The following is a 10,734-nucleotide window of genomic DNA, read 5'->3' as shown; positions in this document are numbered from 1 at the left end:
GGTAGTAATTACTCCAGTGCCAGTACCAAATCTTCCTGTTATTCTGGTCCCCACTATGAAAGAAATAATTGGGGTTCAAGTATAGTGTGGCCTTGGCAAAAGAAGACTCTGCACCTAAGAGTCGGTATAAATTGTCATGAGGGGGACACTAGGAAGGAGAGGAGGCATAGTTCCCCAGAGGTATTGTTCAGGCAGCAATAAGCTGAGTGCCACAAGCAGAGAATAAGCCTGGTGCTAGGCAGTTGAGGCCTGGGGGTAAGGCAACACAGTTTTGGCATAAGTAAGCATTGGAGCGATAATATGAGAGGGAGAAGAGGAGAGCTATTGATAATAGAGAAGGCCACGAGAGGTGGGTTTCCTGTGCCTGATATTTTAAGTGGCTCTTACGAATTTTGTTCATTTTTTCCACTTTCCCTAAGGACTGAGGCTTCCAAGCACAGTGGAGATGGTACTGTATTCCTAACACTTTGGAAATTCCTTAGATCACTGCAGCTTTGAAGGCAGGGCCATTATTGCCTTGAAGACAGCAAGGGAGTCCAAATCTAGGAATTATTTCATTAATTTAGACTTTTATTAACTCTTGGGCTTTTTCTGTTCTCCAGGAGAAAGTCTCAAACCAGTTTGTGTAGGTATCTACACATACTAACAGATACTGATATCCCTGAGACTTAGGCATATGAGAAAAAGTCCATTTGCCAGTCCTCACCTGGGTAATGACCGTTTCACTCTTCCCAAGGAGGAACTTTGCAATGTGTTAAAGGATTATTTTTCTAGCATATTTTACATCCTTTAACTATTTGTTGGACAGCCTTGAAGAGAAATTTTTCTGTAAATATAGATTTGGCCATTTGATATGTATTCTCTATACCCATATGGAAGGTTTGATGGAAGGTTTTAAGTACTTTTCACTGGCTGGCAGCCCGTGAGAGTACTTTTCCTTCTTCAGTATCTAGCCATACTGAAGGAAGAAGATTATGTCCCTGAGAGATTGCCCACTCTACCTCTTCTGATGAGTATTGAGGTCTAGTTCCCAGGAGAGGGTTTTCCCATATTAAAGATCCTTCTATAAATTCTTGTCTAGCTGCCCTTTTTGCCTCTAGATTAGCTCAGCGATTGCCCTCTGCTTCCTTCTCATCTTCTTTCTGGTGACCTCGGCAGTGTAAGACTGCTGCCTCTTTGGGTTCTTGGACAGCTTGTAATAAGTCTAAAATTTCCTTATGATATTTAGTGGGAGTTCCTGCCGAGGTTAGGAACTCTCTTTGCTTCCACATGTCTGCATGAGTGTAAAGAACCAGGTAGGCATATTTGGAATTGGTGTATATATTTATTCTCTTTCTTTTTTCTAATTTTAGAGCTCAGGTGAGGGCTACTAGTTCTGCCAGTTGGGCACTAGTCCCAGGAGGAAGGGAATTATTTTCAAGCACTGTTTGATCACTGACTGCTGCATATCCTACCTTTTGAACTCCATTTTCCATAAAGGAACTTCCGTCAGTGTATAGGTTAAGGTTAGGATTGGCTAGAGGAGTTTCGAAGAGATCCTCTCAAGCCGCATAGTTCTGGGGTATAACCTGCTGACAGTCATGTTCTTTGCCCCTTCCTCAGGAAGAAAAGCAGCTGGATTGAGGGCTGCATGTGTGCACAGCTGAAGTACAAGCCCTTTGAGCATTAAGGCCTGATATTTGAATAAGTGGTTGTAGGACAGCCATAAGCCTCCTTTAGAGGCCAGAATCCCAGCTACATCATGTGAAGTCCATACAGTTAGATCTTTCCCTTGCACTATTTTAACAGCTTCTGAGACCAATATAGCCACCGCAACTACAACTCGCAAGCAGTGTGGCCAGCCTTTTGCTACTGCATCAATTTCCTTACTTAGGTATGCCACAGGTTGTGGCGTGGTCCTCTGAGTCTGGGTGAGAACCCCCAGTGCCACTCCTGACTTTCCTGTAACATATAGGGAGAAGTCGTTTCCTGTAGGAAGGCTTAGAGTTGGAGCCTGCAGTAGTGCCTGCTTCAGGGTCTGAAAGGCTGCCTCAGCTATATGGTCACAGAGTACTAAATGGGTGTTAGCTTTTTGGGTTTCCTTAATCAGAGTGTACAGACATTTTGCCATTTCACCATATCTGGGAATCCATAACTGGCAAAACCCAGTTATTCCCAAGAATCCCCACAACTGTTTTAAGGTTTTTGGATGGGGGAAGGCCAGTATGGATTGGAGACATTCTCCATCAAGGGCCCAAGTGCTGTTAGACAAGACAAGCCCTAGGTATTTAACCTCTTGTTTACAAAGTTGGGCTTTTGATTTGGAACCCTTATATCCACAGGTGGCTAGAAAATTTAGGAGGTCCTGGGTGGCCTGCTGACACTGGGTTTCTGAGTTGGCATTAAAAGTAAATCATCCATATATCGAAAAACCAGGGTACCTGGATGTGAGAAAAGACTAAGGTCCTGAGCTAGAGCCTGGCCAAACAGGTGGGGGTTATCTCGAAAGCCCTGGGGTAACACTGTCCAGGTGAGCTGAGAATTCTGGTCTAAAGGGTCTTCAAAGGTGGACAGAACCTGGGAGTCAGGATGTAATGGAACACAGAAAAAGGCATCCTTAAGGTCCAGGACTGTAAACCATTGTGCCTCTCCTGGTATTTGAGAGAGCAAGGTGCATGGGTTTTGTAGGGCTGGGTATAAAGGGATCACAGCTTTGTTAATAAGCCTGAGATATTGCACTAGCCTCTGTTGTCCATTAGGCTTTTGTACTTCTAAAATTGGAGCATTACAATGGCTGTTACAGGCCCTCACTAGACCCTGAGCTTTTACGTTCCTTACAATATTTTGTAGCCCCTTTTTGGCTTCTGGTCTTTGGAGTACTGTCTTAGATAAGGAAAAGAGGTAGGATCCTTTAGCCTTATTTGAATTAGGCAGGCATTCTTTCCCTACCCAAACTGTCCCGCCATTGCCCAAACATCAGGATTAATCCCTTCTTTAAATCCCAGGCAGCAGAGAGGGATTTCCTCCCTGACAACATTCATATAGATAATGGTTTCTGCTCTGGCTAACACCGCCCTAGTAAGGGAGTGAGACTTTCTGGCATGATGAGGAAAGCATGGGAGAAGAGCATATTTCCCCAGTTACAGCTTAGGGACTGGGCAAAATATTGGAAGACTGCTTGTCCTAGGACTCCGCAGACAGTTACAGACTTGGAGGACAATCATCCAGGACAGGAAAGCAAAACTGAGAAGTCTGTGCCAGTGTCCAGGAGAAGATTGACCTTTGAGCCCTCTATGGTTAGCTTTACCTGGGGCTTGGTGAGGGTGATGGCTTGTGGTGGTGCTTGCCCCAGGTACCCTCAGCCCTGATGTTGGGTCATCTGGTTAGCCACCTCAGGCCCTGAGAACCTTCATCCCCTGTGACAGTGTGCCTTCCAGTGATCCCCTTGGCACAGTGGGCTAGGACTAGGAGGTGGTCTGTTCTTCTGGGGACAATCTTTCTTAAAGTGTACCAGTAGGTTGCAGTGGTAGCAAGCTCTGCTGGACTGGTGGCTATCCCAATCCGTTCCCTTTTCCAAGCCCCTTTGTTCTGCTTGCCTGAAGGTCATGACTAGGGCTGCAGCCTTTTTCTTGTCCGTCATGTCCCTTTCAGCCTGTTCCTCCTGGTCTTTATTATAAACACTGAGGTAGCTAGATTTAGTAATGATTCTAAACTCTGTTCTGGCCCCAGGGCAAGCTTCTGGAGCTTCTTCCTAATGTCTACTGCTGATTGTATAATAAATTTGTCTTTTAGTATTAGTTGACCCTTGATGGAGTCTGGTGACAGGGGAGTATTCTTTCTTTTTTTGGGTGGGGGGCGAGCTGTTTATCTCAGGGAGAGGGCAGGGGAGGGAGCTCAGTCTTTCTTGGGTGGCTTTCCTCATGGCGACCAGGACATTGCTCAGTTCCTCCTGCTTCCTCTTGGCGTTGATGTGTGTCCCCACCCTTTCCTTGATGAAGTTGAGGGCCCGTTTTTCCTCGGACACTTTCAGTAACTCCATGGCTTGCTGCTCATATGGGGCAAAGCCACACACCTCCTGGATCATGTCCCGCACGAACGTGGTGTATTTGGTCAGACGCCAGCGGTGGTGGCTGTGCCTGGGCTTGCTCACATTATTGTACTCACAACCTTGTGGTCCTTGTTGAGGCCCATGGCCATAGGACAGTGAAGAGCCATGGCTGCTGCTCTCCAATGGCGACTGTGGCAGAAGGGCTGGTGCCATGTGGAACTCTTGGGAATATACTTTCTTAAGGCCTCCCGTAACTGCTAAAGGAAGGCTGTTGAGTTTTCTTCCTTTCTCCGAGTTATGGTGGATTACATTCCATAGTTCATGGGCTTTTTCCTAGTTTGTCTTAATCCCTCAAGCATGCAGGTCGATAGGTGTCCACTACTCCAGTCCCCATGCGTTTTGAGTCAGGATCTCAGCGAGGGTCCATGCTCGGGACTGTCTGTCTACCTGTAGGGAATCTAGCCTTCTCCTCTGATGTCATTTGGTTGTGTAGTTGACTAAGGTAACAGGTACCCAAACTCTTGAGCCACTGCTAGAGCAGCCTCTCTCTCATTGCTGGTTAGGGTCTGACTAAGCAATATCATGATATATTTCCAGTCGAATTCAAAGGCCTGACCCAGTCCCTGTAGAAGATCTATGTACTTGTCCAGGTCATCTGAAAATTTTCCTAAGTCTCCCTTGATTTGCTTTAATTCAGAAAGTGAAAAGGGAGTATGTACTTTGATTGGGCCAAATTACCCTCCTTTTGCTTGTAGGGGGCAGAGTTGGGGAATCCTAGTAGCCTGAGGTGCCTTGACCGTTTTGGCCTTCCCTGACTCCTCTTGGGTTATAGGAGCTGAGGAAACCTGATTGATCAGCATGGGTGGAGGGAGGAGCCACAGGGAGTCCTGAATATAGGGGTAGTCCTGAGGAGGGACCAGTAAGGCATAGATTACAAGCCTTACATAGCTGAGGATTATCCCTTAGAGAAAATAAAACTTGCACATAGGGAACCTTGATCCATTTACCTTCCCTCTTACAGAGAAAGGTCTAATTGTAGAAGAGTGTTACAATTTATACTTCCCTTAGGAGGCCAGGTTTCTCCACTCAGCAGAGGGTAACATGGCCACACTGTTTGGCAGAAAAGAAGAGCCTCTTTTTCAAAGATTGTGGGTTAAATTGGTCCCAGTTATCCAGGATACACTTTAAGGGTGATTTTGCCTTGGGAAGAGCAGTACCCATCTGAAATTGAACACAGGGATGCCCTCATCCCTGGTTATTCATTGACTGCTAGCCTTGGGGCATCCCCCAGTTACAGCACCTTGCAGTTTCCTTGTGCCCTAGATGCATGAACATCTTCTGCCCATCCCCTCCACCATTTGCCAGGTTTAATCACTCTTACTGGTGTCATGGGCACATTCTCACTGCCTAATGTCCTCTTTGGCCACTATAAGGACATGGGGACTGCCAGGCTTAGTGGCCCTGTACCAGCACATCCTTGAACAACTAGGCCAGTGAGTCTTGTGTGATGGGTGCCAATATTCCCTAGCTAGAGTTCAATTAACATAGGCCTGACCATAAAACTGCCTGAGGAAGGTAAACTCCTTGAGAAGGGCCTCTAAGCACTACAATCTTAAAGAAGGAAATGGCTGGCCACATGACTGAGGCCGGAACAATGCCCTTGGGACTTGGGCCTTCTCCACTTTCCATCATAGGAATACAGCCTAGGGTTATGGGGCCTGTAATTAATATTTGAGCCCCGGACCAGGTCTCGCTATGGTATTCTAGATGGAGAAATTCTGCTGTATGGAGAGCCAATCCTAGGCAAGACAAGTTGTACATTATCAGATCCTGGCCCCATTCAGTTGGATTGGGAAATTGCAGGTGACGAAAAACAAAATGTCTTGTAGCCTCCAGTACCCACTGATAGACTCTGGCTCTGATAGGACATAACCTAGCACAGCAGACTAAGGGAACTAGCTCTGTGTATTTATAGCTCTGTGTATTTATACTCTAGGAGGTCCTCATAGGCATAAGCCTGAGGGCACCATGGGCAAGGGTCCCTGGACTGCCACCCTAAGGGCCTCAAAGTCCTAGCAGAAGGGTAATAGCCTCATGTGTAGGAAATATCTTAGAGGAAAGAGCTGGGAAGAATTTTGTCTCACAGATATCTGGACCCAGGAGGTTGGGGTCTGAAAGGCTGGGTGTGGCTTGTATAGGTGGCTTTTTCTTAGGAGGTCCAAGCAGGGCCACAACCTCAACTGGACTGAACTGGGAGTTTGGGACTGCTGCTCTTTCCTCCTGCTGACCCTTGGCTTGGCCCAGAGAAAGAAAGAACAGTAAGAAAGGGAAACTGGTTCAGGGCTGAACAATGCTCCCACTTCCAAAGAGCTGGGGTTACTTAGAGTCCATTCCCAGAAAGTCTAACATCCATGTCTTTAGTCTGGTGGCTATGCTAGTACTTCGATGGCTGAGAGGCACCTGGTGTTTTTACCTCCTTAACACATTTAAAAGAAGGGAAAGGACTGACTAACAAGCGAAAGGGGTCCAATATCACTCAACACTCTGAAGTCCGACGTCTCCTGGCTGGCTCGCCATAGATGTAATGGGGGAGCATACCGTACCCAGCTCCTAGTTCTGAAGAGGTTCTTAGCCTCTCTAACCCCGAAGAATGGGGAAAGGGGCCCCAGAGGTAGGGTGAGTTTGCCATTCGAATAAATATCATGAATCCAAAGAGTTCTGCAGAAGAGCAATTTGCTAGACAGAGAGAGAGAGAGAGAGAGAGAGAGAGAGAGAGAGAGAGAGAGAGAGAGAGAGAGAGAGAGAGAGAGACAGCTCCCATTTTGGGAGGGGAGCCTGGAGTGGGAAATCCATTCAGGTAAGGAGCAGCTGAAGTCTTAACCCTTGAGTTATTCCCTCACCATTCATGTCCTCATCCAATGAGAGGAGTTCTTTCAAACTTCCTCTGGAGTGATTGATCTTTGACTCTGATACCGGATTGGCTACTTGGTCCACAGCCCTGAGTTACAGAGCCTCCTCCTCCCAGAGTTTTGGAGGGATTTTAGGACAAAGGATCCCCACTTTTGGTGGGATTTTGGGACAAAGGAGCCCCACCTTGCTATCCCTACCTGGCCCATGCATGGGAAACCCAGATAAAGAACTTTACATTTGAAACCCCTCTGGTCTCTGGATGGAGGCATGGAGCCAGGAAATTCCTGCCTTTGAAACCATGCCCCTTGTGGACCCAGGAAGAGAAGTTTCTTTAACACAGTCTCTCATAAGGAAGGAAGTTTCTTGTAAAGGAGTGAAGAGAGTCCATGAAGAATTATAATGATGGTTATGCAAACCTCCCCAGGTCCTAGGATAATTGGAGATTACTGCACATGCTCCTACCCAAACCCATCCCTAAATCAAGAAAAGGGGTTTGTGTCTCAGGGAATAAGTGGACTCCTAGAAGCAGGAGGTGATGGAGGGTCATGGTGGCAGGGAGGAATCAATGGTGACATGGCTCAGCTTCTGCCTGGAAAAGTTAGTCCACAGTTCACTAACATAATATCATCCATGAACAAGTAGCCACAAAGACCACAGTTGACAAACACACACACACACAGACACATCATAGGAGTTGGGCAAGACCACAGGCTGCACAAGGGAGGCAAATGTTACTTGCATCATTAGGTTGAAGAATGTTGTTAGAAGGGATAGGGATGTGCACAGGGAGATGCACAAGTTCTTACTTTCCCCTGGAAAAAGATCTGTTGCTAAAGTAACCGGTTTTCTTATGCATCAACATTTACATCTAAAGTTTCAAGCAGTTGTCTTCTGCTTCCAGAGGCTTCCTACCTGTGGGCTGCACTTCAGTTTTTTGCTTTCTGTCGCTCTTTTGCATTTGCAGTGATGAAGTTTTCCACCTGAGCTTCCTCATCTCCCGGATCCTGAGGCTTCTGATGGAAACTGCACTTGCACCTGTGACTTAGAATATGGAGGCTCAGCTGAGCATGGTTGCTCACACCTGAAATCCCAGCACTTTGGGAGGCTGAGGCGGGCAGATCATTTGAGGTCAGGAGTTCGAGACCAGCCTGGGCAACGTGGTGAAACCCTGTCTCTTCTAAAAACACAAAAATTAGCAGGGCATGGTGGTACATGCCTGCAATCCCAGCTACTTGGGAGGCTGAGGAACAAAATCACTTGAACCCAGAAGGCAGTAGTTGCAGTGTGCTGAGATCCCACCACTGCACACCAGCCTTAGTGACAGAGCAAGACTCTGTCTCAAAAAAAAAAAAAAAGGATGCTCACAACCAGGAAGAGGACCATATCAAATACCAATCCCCCAATACTCAGGGTCTGGTAGTTACAATGAAAAGGATCTATTTCCTTCTCCTTCTTAGCTGCACTGGCCAGGACAATAGGGATCAGCAGGCTGCATACAAAGATCAGCACCACCTCCATGGTATCTGCACAGCTGGTCCCCTCCAAGATGATTCTAGGAGGACATGCTAAGTCCTGAGGAGCCTTGGTTCTGTCTTAGGGGTGTTCAATAGTGCCCCACCTCCCCATTCCCTCCCTGGCCTGCAGGCAGCAGGAGCAGAGGCAGCAGTGGCAGCAACTTGGGAAGGTCTAACAGTGGCCTCTGGGATTTGGGCTCTCAGAGGAATGCCAAGATATAGCCACAGTGTTCAGGCAAGAGCAGGGCAGCTGTGCTATGCTGGGGGACTTTCATTGAAGCAGGCAAGTCCTATCTGGTGGGGAGCATGGAGTCTGCCCACTACTGTGCATCATGACTGAAGTGCCCAAAAGTTTCTTCCCTCTTCATTTCTTCCCTGGCCTGTGGGTGACAGGGGTGAAGGCAGCAGTGGTAGAGGCTACAGAGGGCCTATCGGTGGCTTCTGGGAGCTGGTGGCCCTTGGGAGTTGAACTGTGCCTTCAGTGTTAAGGTGGGGCAGGATTGGTTTGTTGGGGTTCTGCCCCAAAAGCAGGTAAGCCCTGTTTGGCAGAGTGCAGCAGAGGTGGGAGCCATGTGGTTTGTCATGTACCTATTCCTTCTTACCATGGCTACAGTATCTGTCCTAGGAGCATGTGAAAATGCCTGACCTCCCTACTTGGCAGGGCATCAATACCTGGCTCTGGGCTGCTTAGGAATAAAAAATCTGTTGAATTCCATGTGGGCTTGAGCAGTACCTCTGCTCAGTCTCCAGGTGTCTCTCTATGTTAGTCTGGAGGCCCGAGGGGGTCAAGGGAGCTCATTCATGACTTGGATTGTAATGGTCCATGGTGGTGGTGTAGAACCCCTGGAATCTCTCACTCACTCACCCCTCCCCCATATTAGGAAGCCTCTCCTGGCTCTACACCCAACCTGGCTAAGCACAGTCCCTAGCTTCATTCTCCTCTGTTCTCCATGGTTCCTATTGCTTCTGTGGTGAATTTCAGCATGCTCTTTTACATGATCCACTTGAAATGTATTTACTCACTATTTTAACTCCTCTCCATTAGAGAGGTGCCTGCTAGCTGCTCCTAGTCAGCCATCTTGAACTGGAACCTGATTTTTGTCTTAATTTCTTTGTTGATCCAATGGTTATTCAGGAGAATTTTGTTTGATTTACCTGTTTGTACACTTTCCAAAGTTCCTCCTGGTATTAATTTCTAGTTTTATTCCGTTGTGGTCTAAGAAGATACACAATATGATTTCTCTTTTTAAAAAATTTGTTGAGTCTTGTTCTGTGGTCTACTATATGGTCTATCCTGAAGGATGTTTTATGTGCTGATGAAAAGAATATATATTCTGCAGTTGCTAAATAGAATGTTTTGTAAATATCTGTTAGGTCAATTTGGTCTAGAGTCCAGTTGAAATCCAATTCTTCTTTGTTGATTTTCTGTCTAGATAATCTGTCTAATGTTGAGAGTGGATTAAGTTCTCTAGTATTATTGTATTATAGTCTATCTTTATTTAGTAATATTTGATTTATGAATCTTGGTGCTCTAGTGTTGGGTGCATATGTATTTAGAATTATTATATCCTCTTGCTGGATGGATTCCTTTGTTTTTATATAATAACAACAAGACAGGGTGCTCATACTGGAATGCAGTGATTATGGCTCACTGCAGCTTTGAACTTCTGGGCATAAGTGATTCTCCCACCTTAGGCTCCTGAGTAGCTGGGACTACAGGCACATGCCACCACATCTGGCTCATTTTTTAATATTTATTTTGTAGAGACAGGATCTCACTATTTTGCCCAGGCTTGTCTCAGACTCCTGACCTCAAGTGATTCTCCTACTTTGGTCTCCCAAACTACTGTGATTACATGTGTGAGCCCCCATGCCTGGCCTGTTCTTGACTTAAAGTCTGTCTTATCTGCTATAAGTATAGCTATTTCTGCTTGCTTTGGGTTTCCATTTATGTGAATTTTTTTTCCATCTCTTTACTTTTACTGCATATGTGTCTTTACTGGTCAAGTAGAGAATTTAATCCATTTACATTCAAGGTTATTATTATTATTATTATTTGAGACGGAGTTTCAGTCTTGTTGTCCAGGCTGGAGTGCAATGGCACAATCTTGGCTCACCATAACCTCTGCCTCCAGGGTTCAGATGATTCTCCTGCCTCAGCCTCCCAACTAGCTGGGATTACAGGAATGCGCCACCTCGCCCGGCTAAGTTTGTTTTTTTAGTAGAGACGGGGTTTCTCCATGTTGGTCAGGCTGGTCTCGAACTCCAAACCTTAGGTGATCT

The 10,734-nt window shown here is 46.3% G+C and overlaps 1 protein-coding gene and 1 pseudogene across 1 annotated transcript; both read right to left on the bottom strand.

Moving 5' to 3' along the window:
- Positions 1 to 3,730: 3,730 nt before the first annotated feature.
- On the bottom strand, positions 3,731 to 4,194 carry LOC144581054 (large ribosomal subunit protein eL36 pseudogene; annotated as a pseudogene).
- A 3,599-nt stretch (positions 4,195 to 7,793) lies between these two features.
- LOC108589847 (putative FXYD domain-containing ion transport regulator 8) lies at positions 7,794 to 8,643 on the bottom strand. Its single transcript, XM_017968425.4, has 2 exons — positions 8,303 to 8,643; positions 7,794 to 7,998 (listed from the first exon to the last, which is right to left on the bottom strand). Exons 1-2 carry the CDS (start codon positions 8,453 to 8,455, stop codon positions 7,864 to 7,866), a joined length of 288 nt encoding a protein of 95 aa, XP_017823914.1. The 5' UTR covers positions 8,456 to 8,643; the 3' UTR covers positions 7,794 to 7,863.
- Positions 8,644 to 10,734: the final 2,091 nt, after the last annotated feature.

Source organism: Callithrix jacchus, chromosome X (genome assembly GCF_049354715.1).
Source record: "Callithrix jacchus isolate 240 chromosome X, calJac240_pri, whole genome shotgun sequence".
NCBI lineage: Eukaryota > Metazoa > Chordata > Mammalia > Primates > Cebidae > Callithrix > Callithrix jacchus.
The sequence above is the reverse complement of the archived record's forward strand: the minus strand, read 5'-3'. Positions and strand labels throughout refer to the sequence as shown.